The 21,387-nt window shown below is 41.4% G+C and overlaps 1 protein-coding gene across 1 annotated transcript in view; it reads left to right on the forward strand.

Annotated features, from left to right (window-relative positions):
* VAV3 (vav guanine nucleotide exchange factor 3) overlaps positions 1-21,387 on the forward strand; it is a 370,216-nt gene that overhangs the window by 331,942 nt on the left and 16,887 nt on the right. Inside the window, exons 23-24 of the mRNA XM_073592989.1 lie at positions 2,092-2,208; positions 15,647-15,734. Coding sequence (XP_073449090.1) covers positions 2,092-2,208; positions 15,647-15,734 — 205 coding nt within the window. The remainder of the gene's footprint in view (positions 1-2,091; positions 2,209-15,646; positions 15,735-21,387) is intronic.

A 21,387-nucleotide genomic window follows, 5' to 3' on the forward strand; every position in this document is an offset into this window, starting at 1 on the left:
GCTCAGAATGCAGGGATCAGGAGTACGTTGCACTCAGAATGCATAGATCAGGAGTCCGTTACGCTCAGAATGCAGGGTTGGGGGATGGTTGATGTGAAGGGTGATAGAAGACACTGTTATGGGGGTGGCCCTGTCCATAGCAGTGTCCATCTGCCCCCTTTACATCAACCCCACACACACACACAGACACATACATAGCAGTGTCCTCTTCTCCCCCTTTCCCCTATAACAGTGACCTCTGGACCCCTTCCCTCCTATAGCAGTGTTCCATAATTGCATCCTACCTCTGCAGCAGAGATCAGGAGGAAGCACAGTTCTGGACAGGGGGCAGGAGTTGGCTGAGTGACTTTTCATAATAACAAACTTGTGATTGGTTGCTTAGGACCTAGCAACCAATTATCTGCGGGTTAACTTAAAAAGTTGACTTTGCCAGCTCCTCCACCCGCCCTCTGTCCTGAGCTGTGCTGGCTCTCACTCCCCACTGTTCACTGACGACAGCGGCGGGGGAGAAGGGGGAGGCAGGGGCGTGGAGAGAAGAACCGACAGTGCGGCTGGTGGTGGAGAGAGAACCAGTCCTGTAGAAGGTGGGGGTCGCCTCGGCGGTGCAGAACTGTTCGCGGTCCACCTGTCCGCTTCCGACAGGTAGCCCACGATCGATGTGTTGCCGACCTCTGTGTCAAATGCTTTTGCAAAATCCAAGTATACCACGTCCACCGCCACCCCTCTGTCCAAGGTTTTACTTACTCCTCATAAAAAGAAATCAGGTTTGTTTGACAACTTCTGTCTTTCATGAATCCATGCTGTCTGTTGCTTAAAATATTTTTTTCCAGCAAGAACTCATCTATGTGGTCTTTTATTAAACTCTCCAGTAGAGCTGCACGGTTAATTGCTAAAGAATCGCATCATGATTCTACCCCCCTCGTGATCTTAACAAAGCATTTTCCCGATTCAGTTCTCTGCTCACAGCTGACAGCTGTCAAAAAAAAAAAAAGGCAGCATGCCAAGTTTATGACAACATCCTTAGAGATAAAGATAAACATTGTAACACTTTGTCCTTTTAGATCAAAGGAATGAACTTGGTCTATAAATGAGGGAAGTTTAACCACTTAAAGACTAAACCTTTTTCTGACATTTGTTGCTTACAAGTTAAAATGCTAGAAAATTATACCCCCAAACATTATATATTTATTTTTTAGCAGAGACCATAGAGAATAAATTGCAATATTTTATGTCACACTGTATTTGCGCAGCGGTCTTTCAAACGCATTTTGTTTGAAAAAACACACGGAATTAATAAAAAACTAAACAGTAAAGTGCGCCCAATTTTTTGTATTATGTGAAAGATGATGTTACACCTTGAGAATCGTGATAGAATCGTGATCTTCATTCTAAGCAAAACAATCGTGATTCTCATTTTGGCCAGAATCATGCAGCTCTACTCTCCAGTATCTTCCTGACTATAGAAGTTAAACTAACAGGTATATAGTTACTTGGTGAAGACTTTGCTCCCTTTTTAAATATAGGCAACGTATTGGCCCTACGCCAATCCAGTGGTACTATTCCAGTCATTAACGAGTCCCTAAAAATTAGAAACAATGGCCACTAGAATAATTTTAGGATCATAGGAAATAAAGTAATAGGCAAAATGCAAGATTACTTGTGATAGCTTAGTAAATGTTTGCGATAGTTGCACAGCGATTTTTTTAAAAATAGGCCCCTTAATTTTCACAATAAAATATGACATTCCAATATGACATAGGCTCTAAGCCTGGTTTCCACTCTAACCAAAATGAAATGGTGCTGTTAAACTTAAAGTGGGACATGAGCAAACATTTTCAACATCTTATGTGTAGTTGAAGTTTTCTGTGTTAACATGTCCCTGCACATGATTTAATGTGCACACAGATCCATTTCAGTTTACTTTATCTCACTTCATGTTAGTAAGCAAGGCCCCAGAGGAAAACTGAGTGATTCAATCCATGTCCATTCAAAGAAAACCAAAACATGAGATTAGGGTGGATTTACCATTTCCATGAAAGGATTACAGTTTGTTAATCCTTTGCTACACTTTCTAAAATCTTGTCTCCCCAGGTATGCAGGTGCTATGGAGAGACTGCAGGCTGAGAGTGAACTAATGAACAGAGAGAATTGCACCTACCTCATCCGACACAGAACGAAGGAGAGTGGAGAGTATGCAATCAGTATTAAGTAAGTCATATAAACATGGAGCCGCAAGTTGGGAACATTTTTGTCTCTTTAAGGTTCGATGTCCACTTAAAAAAAATACATTTCTTTCTTGTTCATAGAGGGTCACAGGAGGATTTGGACACTGGCTAAAAAAAAGCAGTGGCCCGCCTGATTTATAACTTCTCTTACTCCCAGCATGACTCAATGGTTGCTTTACTAAAACTGGATAATGCAAAATCTGGTGCAGCTGTGCATGGTAGCCAATCAGCTTCTAACTTCAGCTTGTTTAGTTAAGGTTTGACAAAAACAAAAGGAAGCTGCTAAGATTTTGCACTCTCCAGTTTTAGTAAATCATGACCCACTAAGGTGGTTATAGTGCTCTTAAGTTATAGTGCTGCCTGCAATGTACCCCCTTAAGGACCTGACACTGACAGCTGGAATGTTGTCGTTTGCTTTAGTTCCAACAGTCAGATATGGCCCCCTCCTTGGTTCTATCCTGGTAGGATTTCACTGCAGTTATGCAGGATTTCATGGACCAAACTGCAACTTTTATTGCTGACTATAGAGGATATAAGTACACCTCTATGCTTTGCTCTGCAGAATTATCTGACTCTGATCACTCAGCTGGTTGGTTTACCATCTTGCTTTGTGGTGGATGACTTAAATGGCATGGCTGTTGAAGCCCAGGGCTTGAGGGACAGTGGTCTCTCCAAATTGGTTATTTTTACAAACTTTGGTGTAGGAAAAGAAGTTTTTAAAAAGAAGTTTTTATCCGAGAAAATATTCAATGGGATAGAGTCTGACCTTTTTGCCGACAGCTAACCTCACATTGTTTGTAACAGGGTGTTTCTAGAGTAGCTTCCCATGTGCTCTTTCCCATCACTCCATTTTAATAAGATTTTAATTCGTTTTCTTCTGCACTTCAAAAACTGATTTTTAATCATGCCAGGGATATTCCCCTTTCCACTCTTTCTTACAAGGACACATTGTGAAGCATGTGTATGAACTGGTGGCTTTGTTCTGTAAACAACCTTTTCTGGTGTTACACAAGGACAAGGTGATAATGAGACCTAGAGCCTACTTTCTTCATAAGGTGCTTTCAGTTTTACACCTCAACCAAGGCATTGTAATTTCTGCCCTCTGTCCCACTCCAGAAGGAGATTTATCTCCATTGTTTAGATGTAGTTTGTGCTGTGCATGTCTGCCTCTTAGCCACTGCTTCAATTACAAAGGCTGACTCTCTCTTTATCACCCCCAATGGTCCCTGCAAAGGCGAGCCTGCTTCTCACTCATCCATTTCTCAGTGGCTCAGACAGCTGATCAGTCAAGCTTATGCTGTTAAGATGCGGGTTCCATCCTTTCTTATCAAGGGACACGCTAGTAGATCTGTGTGTGCTTTTTGGACTTTTCGGCATCGAGCATCTCTTTCCAAGATCTGCAAGGTTGCCACCCGGTCTTTTGTTCACACGTTCTCTATGTTTTACCAGGTTGATATTCAGGCCTCATCTGATGATTGCTCTGGATGTGAAGTTCTTCAGGTGGCTTTTTGAGCTGCACGTGGCCCCTAGTTTAGTTTTTCCTTGTGTGGTCCTGTTTTTCTTACGGTTGCCTCCCTTTTTTATTGTTGGGCTCCTTTTGGATCCCCCCCCCCCCCAGTTCACAAACTTCTGTGTGTGTCCCTTAATGTTTGAGAAAAAAACTGTATTTTTAAACTTACTGTAAAATCCTTTTCTTGAAGTCTCCTGAGGGATACAGGTCTTTTCTGTCTGTGTGTATATGATCTTGCTCTTGGTACTACTTGCTACAAAACTGTGGTATGTTAAAAGTGGGAAAGGTTATACCTGCCTGGCTACTGTATTTCTGTTTGCCAGTGTTTTAATCCTCCTGTAGATGGCATTCTAACCCAAAATTATCTGAATCCCGTGTCCCCCAATGAACTGAAAAGGATATTGTAATAAGTAGAAAAAAACTTTGCTTAATGAGCCTATAACTGTATTAAATATTGTTTACATATGACTTGAGTTTAATTTTTAAAGGCAAGCTTTAAAAATATTATACAACTATTTTAAAGGGAAGCTTTCTGCCATACTTGCATAAAATCTTAATTTTTCAAGTAAACATTTAAAGTGCTTCCATACTACAATGTTTGCAAAGCCTGATGGACGTTCTATTAAGAAAGCCCAGAACTGTCTCTGCACTTGTTAACTGCTCCTGTAAATTAGAAATCCAGATGGCTACTTTTTTCACTAGAAGAGAGGGAGTCAGTATAGTTTTCTTTAATCAGCTGTGCAATCTAAAATCCCTCCATTTTTTTTTTTTACAAGGAAGGCAGTTCAGACAATTTACAGCACATTAGCAAATTACCAATTTAAATATCTGAATTACTAGCCATACACTCCCCATCTGAGAAATAAATGCAGCATAAAAAATGGCAAGTGTAATATTATTTAGTCCTGATCATAATAAATAAATAAAATACATCTAAAAAATGCTAACAATTTGGGTGCACACCATTATTTTTACATTTTCAGCTGATTTAACACTGTTCATTTTTAATAAATGCAGCAAGCTTGAAATTAAAATACTGTTTTTAAACACCTAAATTGGGATTCCATATAGAACTGCTGTACTGAGAAAGAAGAGGAAAAAGGATAAAAGTGGTAATTTTGTAAATTTTATTAAACTTATGTTGGAAAATATGATGTGTATTTACATCTTTACTAACCTGAAGAATATAAGGACAACATGTCAATTTGAACCTTTGTATGGCCACTGCTTCTACTCAGTAGTACAAAGTATGACATGATACAGTATACATGTGAATTACAAAGTAAAAAAGAAGTTGTTATATATAATATATATATATATATATATATATATATATATATATATATATATATATATATATATATATATATATATATATATATATATACCAAGCAAGTAAAGTATCAGACAGGGCATAACAGACAGGTAGGTATAAATATGCACAGATTTCCCATAATTAATACCGTATACATTCCATAATTCCTCATTTTATTAAATGCCTCCATTTTGTTCTGCAATATGGCCAATATATGTTGCAGCATTCCAGCATGTTATATTCAGGTGAATAAGGGGGAAGCGGTTTTTCCTAGTTTACTGCAGTTAGACAAAAGCAGCTGTCAAAATGTGATTCACCAACTTCTGAGTGTGTTTCATGGCCAAAAGATAAAGGGATCAAACAGTAGTGGTTGACCATTAAAAGATGGCAGTAATAATTGCCACCTTATACCATTAGTCAGTAAATTTAGGGCATGTTGAAAATATACTGTATGGTCTGTGGTCTAAGTGCACATGATTGCAAGCATTTAAATGATGAGGATATATTTAATTCAACTAGTCAACTGTATAATTCCATGAATAATTATTTTTTATATACCCATTGTATGCATTATCTTTGTATAAAATAAATGACAGTTGTATGCATTTTACCAAATAAATTTGAATTGCTCTTCTGTAAATTTTGGGCTGAATGCTTAAAGTATCCTATGTTGTTAGTATTTAGGACTATTTGTTGGCATTTTGTAAACTGGTCAATGTTGTCAAAAGCTTTTTTAGGCCGAGGTGTGCATTTAGTTTCAATTTCTTGTGGCTATTACATCAGTGAAAGGGGTCTCAAACCTGGCAGCCCTATCTGCAAAGATCCCTTTCTTGTTCTTCATAAAGACAAGAAGTTCTTGAGGCCTCTGGCCTCCTTTCTCCCTAAGATGGTTTCCTTCTTCCACCTGAATCAGAACATAGTCCTGCCTTCGCTTTGTCCTGCTGCAAAGCTGATCTCTCTACATTGTTTAGATGTTCAGTACCAGTTTATGACCATATAAACCTTGGATTTTCTATTTGTCCTGCCTGCATGCTCTTGCAATGATTATCCTGCTTCTTGTTCCATATTTTCTAGGTGAATTAGGCAGATTACCACTATGGCCTAATGCACACAGATGCTTAGCAGGTGCAGGCGGGGGGGCACACACGCTGTTCACAGCCACCACAGATGCATTAAGATAAATGCCAAGGGCTTCTCTCTAAATGAGCCACTTTCATGTTGGGGAAAAGCGCAGTACATGCATTTGTACGAAAACGTCAATACAAAAGCCATTGATGTTTAACCAGATACAGCCACGTAAAGCGATTTTTTTTTTTTTTTTTTTTGTATTGGCAGCTAAACATGGCACGTGCGGCTCCTCAGGGGCCAGAAATCGCTGGGGTCTTTCCTCCTCAGCTCAAAGGAGCTGCTAAATGTCTGTGTGCATAAGGGCCTACAGCTTACACCTTGAAGGATAGGAATCCTTCTTTTCCTGTGATAATGTCAAGTCAGTGCCTCTAGGGTTTTTCAGGACCAGACATCTGTTTTTCAGATTTACAGGCTGCCACCTGGTCTTCTATTTACACATTTTACCAGGTGGATGTTAAGGCCCCTGCTGGTGCCACCTTTGCCATAAGATGCTTCAAGTCGCTTTTTGAGTCGGGAAGCTGTTTTTTGCTTATTAGCATTATTTGTTGTGTTGCCCAAACCTCAGTTGTATTGCTTGGGCTGTCCCATTGTCAAGATTTAAATGAGGCTTTGTCGTGTACTGTACTATTAAAAAATAATTTTTGCCACCTTACCTGCACCCTTTCTTGGAGTACAGGACACAAGTCACCCTCCCCTCTTTCCTGGCAGCATATAACCCATGGTCAAGACTTCTAATAGAATTCCTGCCTAACACTAACTATGCTTAAAAATGCCCCCCCCCCCCCCCCCCTCCCGCTACCTATGTTGTCTAACCTGTGTATAAAAATGTGTATACTTACCTATTTTCTGTCCAAACCGGTCCAGTTACGTGATCCTGCAGCTGACCCCTGTGTCAGTCAGCGGCTGCTGCAGGGGAAAGGGGGAAGTGCTGATAATGGCTGGGACTTGGGAACCTATGGGTAACGTCACCACTTCTGGGATTCCAAGTCATGGTCGAGCGCTCCTTCCTCTCCCCTGCAGCTGCCACTTACTGGCACAGGGGATCATGTGACTGGACTAAAAATAGGTAAATATACCCTTTTTTTACACAGGTAGACCGCATAGATAGCAGGAGGGTAGAAGGGAAATTTTTAAACAGTGTTAGGCAGGAATTCCACTTTAAAGGAGCCTGTGTCCTGTAGAGGATCCTATCCTATAAATGATTTTTCAGGTTAGTCAAAAATCCTTATTTTTTTCTTGCACATGATTGGATGATGGAAGTCAGCAGAGCTTCACCTTGTTCACAAAGCTAAGGGAAATTTCCTTACAAAGTGAACAGCCTATTTTCCTTTAGTTTATGAACCCCAAAGTTCCCAGTTCACGCTAGATATTTGTAAGAAAAAGTACTTAAAGCGGTTGTAAAGCTTTTTTTTTTTTTTTATTGAAATAACAAACATGTTGAACTTACCTGCTCTGTGCCATGATATGGCACAGAGCGGACACAGATCTCCTCTCATGGGTCCCCCACCAGAGATCTTGGCTCTTCCTCTACACTATGCACAATAAGATGTCGCTTCCTATGGGACACACTAAAATTGGGAAAGTTGGGACTTTAAAATGAGGTTATGGACACCGTGGAAATGACTGGATGAAAAACACATATTTATTGATCGTAATGAAATGCACAGTCATATCAATATCATAAACCACATATATAAAAGACATTGCAATAAATATCATTTCATAAAGTATTTACAAGCACATATGTATGTGTGAACGTAATACAGACATCAAGAGTACATCAAATATATACCCACTTGGTGCCAAATGGTGGTCACAATTGATAAATCATACAGACAAAACAGAAAAATTCCATATGTGTACATGTGATGTTGCAGCAGCACTTTCACCGGGAATAAAGGTGTTAACAGTAAAATCATGGTACGATTAGGATTGTTCTGGAGTAAAAGTGTACTATAGACATATATCTGCATCCCACAATGCCCGACGCGTTTCGTGTATGGGACACACCAGCGGGCTCGTTCCTGAGTCGTGCTGTGTGTGTGCCCATAGACACACACAGCACAGCCTAGCCCTCTGCTCTGCGGTGGCTCCCGCTTCTGTCTCTGAGCCTGTGAGAGGTGAGAGAGAAACAGGGCTGTTTCAGACGGGCACAGCAATGGATTTAAACAGGAATCAGGTAAGTATTAAAAAACCTTTTGGCTTTAGAGCTACTTTAACCACTTAAGGACCGCCTAACGCCGATTTACGTCGGCAAGGCGGCACGGGCAGGCAAAATCACGTACATGTACGTGATTTGCCTCTCGCGGGTGGGGGGTCTGATCGGACCCCCCCCCGGTGCCCGAAGCGGTCCCGTTCTGTTCCCCGGCGATCCGAGATGAGGGGGAGGCCATCCGTTCGTGGCCCCCCCCTCGCGATCGCCGCCGGCCAATGGGAACACTCCTTTGCTGCTGTATGCTAAACAGCAGCAAAGGAAATGATGTCATCTCTCCTCGGCTCGGTAGTTTCCGTTCCAGCGCCGAGGGGAGAAGACATCAATGTGAGTGCACAACACACACACACACAGTAGAACATGCCAGGCATACAAAACACCCCGATCCCCCCCCCCGATCGCCCCCCGATCCCCCCCCCCCGATCGCCCCCCGATCCCCCCCAATCACCCCCCCCCCCCTGTCACAAACTGACACCAGCAGGTTTTTTTTTTTTTTTTTCTGATTACTGCATAGTGTCAGTTTGTGACAGTTACAGTGTTGGGACAGTGAGTATTACCCCCCTTTAGGTCTAGGATACCCCCCTAACCCCCCCTAATAAAGTTTTAACCCCTTGATCACCCCCCATCGCCAGTGTCGCTAAGCGATCATTTTTCTGATCGCTGTATTAGTGTCACTGGTGACGCTAGTTAGTGAGGTAAATATTTAGGTTCGCCGTCAGCGTTTTATAGTGACAGGGACCCCCATATACTACCTAATAAATGTTTTAACCCCTTGATTGCCCCCTAGTTAACCCTTTCACCACTGATCACCGTATAACCGTTACGGGTGACGCAGGTTAGTTCGTTTATTTTTTATAGTGTCAGGGCACCCGCCGTTTATTACCGAATAAAGGTTTAGCCCCCTGATCGCCCGGCGGTTATATGCGTCGCCCCAGGCAGCGTCAGATTAGCGCCAGTACCGCTAACACCCACGCACGCAGCATGCGCCTCCCTTAGTGGTATAGTATCTGATCGGATCAATATCTGATCCGATCAGATCTATACTGGCGTCCCCAGCAGTTTAGGGTTCCCAAAAACACAGTGTTAGCGGGATCAGCCCAGATACCCGCTAGCACCTGCGTTTTGCCCCTCCGCCCAGCCCACCCAAGTGCAGTATCGATCGATCACTGTCACTTACAAAACACTAAACGCATAACTGCAGCGTTCGCAGAGTCAGGCCTGATCCCTACGATCGCTAACAGTTTTTTTGGTAGCATTTTGGTGAACTGGCAAGCAAGCACCAGGCAGCGTCAGGTTAGCGCCAGTAGCGCTAACACCCACGCACGCACCGTACACCTCCCTTAGTGGTATAGTATCTGATCGGATCAATATCTGATCCGATCAGATCTATACTAGCGTCCCCAGCAGTTTAGGGTTCCCAAAAACTCAGTGTTAGCGGGATCAGCCCAGATACCTGCTAGCACCTGCGTTGTGCCCCTCCGCCCGGCCCAGCCCAGCCCACCCAAGTGCAGTATCGATCGATCACTGTCACTTACAAGGCACTAAACGCATAACTGCAGCGTTCGCAGAGTCAGGCCTGATCCCTGCGATCGCTAACAGTTTTTTTGGTAGCATTTTGGTGAACTAGCAAGCACCGGCCCCAGGCAGCGTCAGGTTAGCGCCAGTACCACTAACACCCACGCACGCAGCATACGCCTCCTTTAGTGGTATAGTATCTGAACGGATCAATATCTGATCCGATCAGATCTATACTAGCGTCCCCAGCAGTTTAGGGTTCCCAAAAACGCAGTGTTAGCGGGATCAGCCCAGATACCTGCTAGCACCTGCGTTTTGCCCCTCCGCCCGGCCCAGTCCAGCCCACCCAAGTGCAGTATCGATCGATCACTGACACTTACAAAACACTAAACGCATAACTGCAGCGTTCGCAGAGTCAGACCTGATCCCTGCGATCGCTAACAGTTTTTTTGGAAGCTTTTTATTGAACTGGCAAGCACCAGCGGCCTAGTATACCCCGGTCGTAGTCAAACCAGCGCTGCAGTAACACTTGGTGACGTGGCGAGTCCCATAAGTGCAGTTCAAGCTGGTGAGGTGGCAAGCACAAGTAGTGTCCCGCTGCCACCAAAAAGACAAACACAGGCCCGTCGTGCCCATAGTGCCCTTCCTGCTGCATTCGCCAATCCTAATTGGGAACCCACCGCTTCTGCAGCACCCGTACCTCCCCCATTCACATCCCCAACCAAATGCAGTCGGCTGCATGAGAGGCATTTTTATGTGCTCCCGAGTACCCCTACCCAACGAACCCCCCCCAAAAAGATGTTGTGTCTGCAGCAAACGCGGATATAGGCGTGACACCCGCTATTATTGTCCCTCCTGTCCTGACAATCCTGGTCTTTGCATTGGTGAATGTTTTGAACGCTACCATACACTAGTTGAGTATTAGCGTAGGGTACAGCATTGCACAGACTAGGCACACTTTCACAGGGTCTCCCAAGATGCCATCGCATTTTGAGAGACCCGAACCTGGAACCGGTTACAGTTATAAAAGTTAGTTACAAAAAAAGTGTAAAAAAAAAAATATATATATATAAAATAAAAAAAAATAGTTGTCGTTTTATTGTTCTCTCTCTCTATTCTCTCTCTCTATTGTTCTGCTCTTTTTTTACTGTATTCTATTCTGCAGTGTTTTATTGTTATTGTTATTGTTATTGTTATTATGTTTTATCATGTTTGTTTTTCAGGTATGTAATTATTTATACTTTACTGTTTACTGTGCTTTATTGTTAACCATTTTTTTGTCTTCAGGTACGCCATTCACAACTTTGAGTGGTTATACCAGAATGATGCCTGCAGGTTTAGGTATCATCTTGGTATCATTCTTTTCAGCCAGCGGTCGGCTTTCATGTAAAAGCAATCCTAGCGGCTAATTAGCCTCTAGACTGCCTTTACAAGCCGTGGGAGGGAATGCCCCCCCCCCCCACCGTCTTCCGTGTTTTTCTCTGGCTCTCCTGTCTCAACAGGGAACCTGAGAATGCAGCTGGTGATTCAGCCAGCTGACCATAGAGCTGATCAGAGACAAGAGTGGCTCCAAACATCTCTATGGCCTAAGAAACCGGAAGCTACGAGCATTTTATGACTTAGATTTCGCCGGATGTAAATAGCGCCATTGGGAAATTGGGGAAGAATTTTATCACACCGATCTTGGTGTGGTCAGATGCTTTGAAGGCAGAGGAGAGATCTAGGGTCTAATAGACCCCAATTTTTTCAAAAAAGAGTACCTGTCACTACCTATTGCTATCATAGGGGATATTTACATTCCCCGAGATAACAATAAAAATGATTTAAAAAAAAAAAAAATGAAAGGAACAGTTTAAAAATAAGATAAAAAAGCAAAAAAATAATAAAGAAAAAAAAAAAAAAAGCACCCCTGTCGCCCCCTGCTCTTGCGCTAAGGCGAACGCAAGCGGCGGTCTGTCGTCAAACGTAAACAGCAATTGCACCATGCATGTGAGGTATCGCCGCGAAGGTCAGATCGAGGGCAGTAATTTTTGCAGTAGACCTCCTCTGCAAATCTAAAGTGGTAACCTGTAAAGGCTTTTAAAGGCTTTTAAAAATGTATTTATTTTGTTGCCACTGCACGTTTGTGCGCAATTGTAAAGCATGTCATGTTTGGTATCCATGTACTCGGTCTAAGATCATCTTTTTTATTTCATCAAACATTTGGGCAATATAGTGTGTTTTAGTGCATTAAAATTTAAAAAAGTGTGTTTTTTCCCCAAAAAATGCGTTTGAAAAATCGCTGCGCAAATACTGTGTGAAAAAAAAAAATGAAACACCCACCATTTTAATCTGTAGGGCATTTGCTTTAAAAAAATATATAATGTTTGGGGGTTCAAAGTAATTTTCTTGCAAAAAAAAAAAAACTTTTTCATGTAAAAAATAAGTGTCAGAAAGGGCTTTGTCTTCAAGTGGTTAGAAGAGTGGGTGATGTGTGACATAAGCTTCTAAATGTTGTGCATAAAATGCCAGGACAGTTCAAAACCCCCCCCAAATGACCCCATTTTGGAAAGTAGACACCCCAAGCTATTTGCTGAGAGGCATGTCGAGTCCATGGAATATTTTATATTGCGACACAAGTTGCGGGAAAGAGACAAATTTTTTTTTTTTTTTTTGCACAAAGTTGTCACTAAATGATATATTGCTCAAACATGCCATGGGAATATGTGAAATTACACCCCAAAATACATTCTGCTGCTTCTCCTGAGTACGGGGATACCACATGTGTGAGACTTTTTGGGAGCCTAGCCGTGTACGGGACCCCGAAAACCAAGCACCGCCTTCAGGCTTTCTAAGGGCGTGAATTTTTGATTTCACTCTTCACTGCCTATCACAGTTTCGGAGGCCATGGAATGCCCAGGTGGCACAAAACCCCCCCAAATGACCCCATTTTGGAAAGTAGACACCCCAAGCTATTTGCTGAGAGGTATAGTGAGTATTTTGCAGACCTCACTTTTTGTCACAAAGTTTTGAAATTTGAAAAAAGAAAAAAAAAAAAAGTTTTTTCTTGTCTTTCTTCATTTTCAAAAACAAATGAGAGCTGCAAAATACTCACCATGCCTCTCAGCAAATAGCTTGGGGTGTCTACTTTCCAAAATGGGGTCATTTGGGGGGGTTTTGTGCCACCTGGGCATTCCATGGCCTCCGAAACGGTGTTAGGCAGTGAAGAGTAAAATCAAAAATTCACGCCCTTAAAAACGCTGAAGGCGGTGATTGGTTTTCGGGGTCCCGTACGCGGCTAGGCTCCCAAAAAGTCTCACACATGTGGTATCCCTATACTCAGGAGAAGCAGCTAAATGTATTTTGGGGTGCAATTCCACATAGGCCCATGGCCTGTGTGAGCAATATATCATTTAGTGACAACTTTGTGCAAAAAAAAAAAAAAAAAAAAGTGTCACTTTCCCGCAACTTGTGTCAAAATATAAAATATTCCATGGACTCAATATGCCTCTCAGCAAATAGCTTGGGGTGTCTACTTTCCAAAATGGGGTCATTTGGGGGGGGGTTGTGCCACCTGGGCATTCCATGGCCTCCGAAACTGTGATAGGCAGTGAAGAGTGAAATCAAAAAGTTACACCCTTAGAAATCCTGAAGGCGGTGATTGGTTTTCGGGGTCCCATACGCGGCTAGGCTCCCAAAAAGTCCCACACATGTGGTATCCCCGTACTCAGGAGAAGTAGCTGAATATATTTTGGGGTGCAATTCCACATAGGCCCATGGCCTGTGTGAGCAATATATCATTTAGTGACAACTTTTTGTAAATATTTTTTTTTTTTTTTGTCATTATTCAATCACTTGGGACAAAAAAAATAAATATTCAATGGGTTCAACATGCCTATCAGCAATTTCCTTGGGGTGTCTACTTTCCAAAATGGGGTCATTTGGGGGGGTTTTGTACTGCCCTGCCATTTTAGCACCTCAAGAAATGACATAGGCAGTCATAAACTAAAAGCTGTGTAAATTCCAGAAAATGTACCCTAGTTTGTAGACGCTATAACTTTTGCGCAAACCAATAAATATACGCTTATTGACATTTTTTTTACCAAAGACATGTGGCCGAATACATTTTGGCCTAAATGTATGACTAAAATTGAGTTTATTGGATTTTTTTTATAACAAAAAGTAGAAAATATCATTTTTTTTCAAAATTTTCGGTCTTTTTCCGTTTATAGCGCAAAAAATAAAAACTGCAGAGGTGATCAAATACCATCAAAAGAAAGCTCTATTTGTGGGAAGAAAAGGACGCAAATTTCGTTTGGGTACAGCATTGCATGACCGCGCAATTAGCAGTTAAAGCGACGCAGTGCCAAATTGGAAAAAGACCTCTGGTCCTTAGGCAGCATAATGGTCCGGGGCTCAAGTGGTTAAAGTATAACTAAAGGCAGTATTTTTTTTTTTTTAGTTTTGGATAGAGTGGAGAGGTATCACAACACCTATCAGGTTTTTATTGCTATCTGTACCCTTGTTGGTGAGATTATTCCTCTTTTTTATTCCTGTTAACCGTGATCACCAAAAGGGAAAGTAAAAGAAACTTCCAAATTTTGGGTCGTCCCCAGAACAGGAACCGTAGAAATATCTTCCAGTGGGCACACTAGTTCTGATGCCCCTGGTCAAACCAGGGATTTCCTCTCACTTCCTGTTTGTGCTGTGGCACAGGACGTGAAGGGAAATCTCCCCAGATGGCAAAAATATGCCTTACAGAGGTTATAACCCTCCCTTACACTATCCAAAATGAAAAGCTCTACTCTATTTTACTGAGCAGACTGAAATGTTAATGGATATTACTTTTAGTAAAGCTGGGTTTAGTCTGATTGGAGAAAATTGAACTTCATAGGAGCAGGTTAGGGTGGACATAAAGGTCTAATTGGCTTGATATAAGAAATTATAATTTATGGTTGGACTGCATTTAGAGGTATAATCTAATAGACTAGTTGGCTTTGGGGCAAACAGACAGCCACTCAGTTGCCCCACTGCTTAACAAGTTTCCAGCATTTTACAAACTGAGAGAAAAGGAAGAACAAAATGTTTATTAGAAATATATAGTGCTTACGTACATAGTGCTTACAATATATGTTGGAACAAGATGATAATTCGGGAATGCTCCCTTCAGGAATTGCCCAATACAACAGCACAGGTCATATGAACATAGCTAAGGCTGGTTTTTGTCCTGACCTTCAGTGTAATAGACTTCATTAACTTGAATTGTTTGCAAAACCCAAAATTGAATAGAATAGTGGAACTGGTAAAAAGGTGAGCTCAGAATAAATATTGTAAATACAATCTTACGCATTTCTGATTGCCTAGAAAGCTTGTGACTATTTATTGTTCTTCCCCACCACATACAATGCAAAAGTTTTGAATAACTTGGCATCTAGGAAGTTCATTGAGACACCTTTGTATATTGAAATGAGGCAATGCCCCATAACCACAAATTATTTGAATGTAATCACGCTGTATAAGAAAGAGCTAATTGGATTTAAATATGATCCTGCAGCCTGATCTTTCAAAAACAAACTGCATGTTTTCTTCACCCTGCTAAATATATTCTGTTAATGAGTTGTCAGGCCTGTGTTGGATGGAATATACACTCAGGCTCTGCAATGAATCTGTTTACTCTTGTTTTGGGCCCTGCCCGCAGGTAATTATTGATCCTTGGCTGATTAAAAGCAAATTTATATTCAGAAGTTATGTTTTGCCCGCAGGTACAACAATGAAGTGAAGCACATCAAGATATTAACGAGAGATGGCTTTTTTCGCATTGCAGAAAATAGGAAATTTAAAAGTTTAATGGTAAGCATTGATTCAGTTCCTTTACCTAAAAAATGTCACACTGATCTATTGTTTGTTAAACTCTTTCTGCCCAAGAGCATCTCTGGCAAACGTGAAGGCTTTGCTTCTTGCTGAATGAAAACATCAGAGAATGATTTCGTTTTCCCACATAGGACCCTATACATATATATATATATAAAAATCACAATAAGCGTATATTGATTGGTTTGCGCAAAAGTTATAGCATCTACAAAATAGGGGATAGATTTATAGCATTTTTATTATTTTTTTTTTTTTTACTAGTAATGGCGGCGATCTGCAATTGTTATCATGACTGTGATATTGCGGTGGACATATCGGACACTTTTGACACATTTTTGGGACAATTCACATTTATACAGCGATCAGTGCTATAAAAATGCATTGATTACTGTATAAATGTGACTTGCAGGGAAGGGGATAACGCTTATGTTTCTAGGGAGTGTTTCTAACTGTAGGGGGCGGGGACTCACAAGGGGAGGAGACCAATCGGTGTTCCTCTGTACAGGGAACACACGTCGGTCTCCTCTCACCTGACAGGACGTGGATCTGTGTGTTTACACACACAGATCCACAGTCCTGCTGTGTTACTAAGCAATCGCGGATGCCCGGCGGACATCGCGGCCGCCGGGCATGTGCACCGGGTGCCCAGTGACACGGCAGGTGCGCATGATTGCCGTCGGCGGCGTGCGCACGCCCCCTGGTGGGCCGGGAACGCGAGGGCATCATACATGATACCCGCCCGCAATGAGAGCTGCGCCGCCTGGCCGTCAATTGACAGCCGGCGGTCGGCAAGCAGTTAAACAAAGCAGTTCGCTGTTCTGATAGGAGGGAAGGGATGGAATAAATCCCACCTCTTCCCCTAGTAAAAGCACCTCCCACAGTATAGTAAAACACTGGCTAGGCACACAACCCTTTGATGTTGATGTTACCCCTTACCAGCCAGTGTCATTAGTACAGTGACAGTGCATATTTTTTAGCACAAAAGTGTCAGAATATCCACCGCAATATCGCAGTCCCGCTATAAGCCACTGATCACCGCCATTACCAGTAAAAAATAAATAAAAATATCTCATAGTTTGTAGACGCTATAACTTTTGCGCAAACCAATCAATTTACGCTTATTGGGATCTTTTAACCAAAAATATGTAGCAGAATACATATTGGCCTAATTTATGAAGAAATTTGTTTGGTTTTTTTTGGTTTTTTTTATTGGATAGGTTTTATAGCAGAAAGTAAAAAATATTTTTTTTTTTTCAAAATCGTCGGTATTCTTTTGTTTATAGCACAAATAATAAAAAACGCAGGGCTGATCAAATACCACCAAAAGAAAGCTCTATTTGTGGGAGAAAAAGGAAGTAAATTTTATTTGGGTATAGTGTTGCATGACTGCGCAATTGTTAGTTAAAGTAACGCAGTGCCGTATTGCAAAAAATGGCCTAGTCATAAAGGGGGGTAAACCTTTCAGAGATCAAGTGGTTAAAGTGAAGTTGCTCATAGGCAATGAAAAACAATAAATATGCACTCACATTTACAAGGTATTAAAAAGTGTATCAATAAAATTTCCAGCAAGTGGCAACCCTCCAGGTGGTCAGTGGTGAGAAATCCCCTCCGGGTGGATGTGATGTAAGGTGCTTGGAACCAAGAAGGAAACCAGGGAAACACCAGGAAGAGCCAACAGAGTGTCTGTGTATATCAAATGGATGAGAACCAATGTGGACAGCAAGGAAGTGTTGTAGGCCCACACGATGGCCGTGATAATGTCATGTGATGTAAATGGGCGTGGTTGCTTTTTGCAGGGCATGGCCCCTTTGTCAAACCTTTTTGTTTTTCATTTCATAAATATGTTGTAATAAATGCTACACTTAGTAGTGGAGCTTTTCTCTCCTTTTTAGTTTTTACTTGGTTTGTTGGTGGGAGCCTCCCCAGATCCTGCTTGGGAGAGAGACTGCCATAGTGTGAACTTCACGCCACATTGGTTTGTTGTTTATGATTCCATGCCTGTTGTTGTTTCTGGCAGTTGCGCTTGTGCCCCCCTTTTTTTGTGCCTGGGTACGTGCAGGGTTTTTATGCCCTTTTTAAACCTTTTTTTTAGTTACAAATTCCACAGAGATTTATTATCTGATCAATCTTGGAGGAAGTACTGATTAGCCTGAATTGTGTTTTCCAGGCTGATCGCTGTTGCTTTTCAGAGATGACACTCTTGGGTGACTGCTCAATGCATAAACATTCACACTCAGCTGATGCAAGCTTGCATGTGTATGTTAGGATCATTCTAAAAGAAGTCATTTAGCAATCTGATGTTCTAGATGCCATCATCTTAAATGATTTTGGTAGAAAAGCTCTGATTTTCAGACTAAATTGTTATGAATACTGCAAGTGGCTTTATCCAGGTCAGGATAAATGTGTAATGGCATTTGAGCATTAGGTGTCATAGGGACAGGGCTTGAATTAAATTATTTTTTCTCTGTTCTTTATTTTCAACACATTTTCACCGTTTGGCCTAAACATTCTTTCTTTAAATGATACTATTGCTTTGTGTGATATAATGTGTCTATTTTATTGCCTGTCAATTTGTTGTTTTTGTGGTAATATTTTTAAACTAAAATGAATCCTCAAAGGAAAAAAGTGACTTTTAGAAGACATAACAATGAAAGAGATTTAATTTAACACATAAACTCTCCAAATTGTACCTCTTTGTAATGGTGTTTTATGGAGTTTTACAATCCAAGAACATACCCATAAAAGCAAAACAATATATTTTTATAATTGGAATAGAGGGAATAAATTAGTTCACTTACAATTTAAATATATTACTTGTATATATTTATTTTATTTGTATTTGCAGTGCTAGAGGCTGGGTATTTCTCGGTTATTAATTCTTCATATCCATCTGGATAGCTGCCTACAGTAGCTTTTCTTATAGTCATATAAAAAATAGCTAAGCTGCTGTAGAAAAACTTCAGGTGAATTAAAACATTTTAAGAGATGTTTGCTCCCTGGGATGTTACGCATTTTTGTTGGGTGGTGCATTTGTGATCTTTGATTCATACAACGTGAATTGTATGCATGTTTATGAAGTCTTATGTTAAAAAACATTTTTTCATACGCTGGGAAAAGTATGTGAAAAAAGTCACCTCTAATAGCCTATTTAATTATTACTTTTCTGTTTATAAGTAAGGTTAGACTTTAAAAGGTAACATTTGATTGGTTACTTTGGACAACACCGACAACAAAAGATTAATATCTACCAAAAACTAATTGAATAAACTACACTAGTATTACCATTTAGAAGTGCAAAAGTTAACACTCACAGGACCTTCTTTTGCTGGTTTTGCTTCAATTGCTGTTTAAAAAGATCTGCCCTACGGGTATTTGGTGATACAGGGCCTAAGTACCCCCCCCCCCCCCATTGAACTGGCAAAACGCCACTGTGAGTGTTTTTATACAGAAGAGGTAAGAGATGGCAGGCACACGATCCAGATCTTTTTTACTAGATTGGGCAGTGACCTCCTGGGTGGATGCTGCACTGCTGGTCAGCTACTACACTGGGGCAGCAGTAACCAGACCTCGTTAGTCTCAGCTGTCCACAGGCTTTTTAATCCGCAAACTGACTGAGCTCAGGGCTCTGCTGTGGGTGCTTGCTGCTGTGTGAAAAGGCTAAGTTCTGTCAGAGCACTAAAAAGGTACATGTGCTGCCTGTATATTTTGGGGAACCCATAAGAGGCACCCTTTTAGGAACTGGCCCGAGTGGCTCGGACACATTGTTTGTTTTATACTATGGACTTGCTAGGGTTGGCAACCTTAAAGTGGTGAAGATCCACTTGAACAACATGGGAGAAGTCAATGATCACCGGGCACAGGGTTGCCTCCTCACACTTGATTTAAATATCTAATTGCTGTAGTACGATGTCTCAATCGCATGCATTGCACGGCAGTCATGGGTTTAAATCAGGTGGTGAGTAGGCAACATACATGCGGATATATGTGCATATGGATTGCTTTTTAGAGGAGCAGCAGTGCCTGCTGCACTTGTGAATGAGCCCTTAGTTGCATTCCCACAGTGGCACTCTTAGGGTTCGTTCAAACACGTAAATTTGGAACGTGGTAAATCCCTGCGGTTAAGTAGTGGTTCAGTGTGAAAGCAGCCCTATACTATTATGCCCAGTGTATTGCTCCTCACTGACCTGAAAATCTCTTCTTCCCTGCTGCTGGCACCACTCTGAAGACCGCTAGCCGGGATAAGAGGTGGAGTGTGGTTGGTATCACTCTGCATGGGACAGGATCCAGCATTACAGAGGAGGCATCGGCTTAAGCGGCTCTTGCTCCCTACTACAGCTCCAACTTTACAAGTAGTTCCTCTGCATTGCACTCTGTTTGTTGCTCTGAGATGTTGGGTCAACAAGACCAGACTGCGATCTACCAGTCACTTAGCCACAATCTACAGGTTGCTGACCCCCGCTCTACAGAGCCCTTCTGTATGGAAACTGTGTTTGGCTGCCTTGCTTAATAAAAGTGTAGGATAACCTGGATTGCTAGTGTCCCTGTCCCATGCATTTTTTCTTAATAATACCAGTAGAGCATGTCCCCCTTACAGCATATATAACTGATGAGCCACATTAAGATAGTCCATTTGAATTTCTACACTAGAGGCAACATTTTAAATATTCATACATGTACAGTTTTTATTACAATTTAATGATATACTTAATACTCTGCTTTAAATGCTTACCAGTAAAATAACCTAGAACAGTTGTAAGAGAACAACTGCCCCAGGTTTTTGCAATGATGACCATTTAAAGCATATCCTTATATATATAGGACATTAACCACTTCAGCCCCGGAAGGTTTCACCCCCTTCCTGACCAGAGCATTTTTTGCGATACGGCACTGCTCTACTTTAACTGACAATTGCGCGGGCATGCAACACTGTACCCAAACAAAATTGATGTCCTTTTTTTCCCACAAATAGAGTTTTTTGGTTGTATTTAATCACCTCTGCAGTTTTTATTTTTTGCGCTATAAACAAAAAAAGACCAAAAATTTTGAAAAAAAACCCCAATATTTTTTACTTTCTGCTATAAAACATATCCAATAAAAAAATGTAAAAAAATCAAATTTCTTTATCAGTTTAGGCCAATATGTATTCTGCTACATGTTTTTGGTAAAAAAAAAAAAAAAAAAAATTACAATAAGCGTATATTGATTGGTTTGCGCAAACATTATCAGGTCTACAAACTATGGGATATTTTTATGGAATTTTTATTTTTACTAGTAATGGTGGCAATTAGAGATTTTTAGTTGGACTGCGACATTGCGGCGGACAAATCTGACACTAAGTGACACTTTTTGGGGACCAGTGACACCACTACAGTGACCAGTGCTAAAAAAAATGCACTCTCACTGTACTAATGACACTGACCGGGAAGGGGTTAACATCAGGGGCGATCAAAGGGTTAAATGTGGTCCTAGGGAGTGCTTGCTAACTGTGAAGGGGGTTACTTTGTCTGGAGGAAGAGAGAGAAATGTTTTCCTGCTTAGCAGGAACACAAGATCTCCATCTTCCCCTTTGACAGAACGGTGATCTGCCTTATTTACATAGGCAGACCGCCGGACCTGCTGATTGGTTCCCGCT

Source organism: Aquarana catesbeiana, linkage group LG07 (genome assembly GCF_042186555.1).
Source record: "Aquarana catesbeiana isolate 2022-GZ linkage group LG07, ASM4218655v1, whole genome shotgun sequence".
In the NCBI taxonomy this organism is placed as follows: Eukaryota; Metazoa; Chordata; class Amphibia; order Anura; family Ranidae; genus Aquarana; species Aquarana catesbeiana.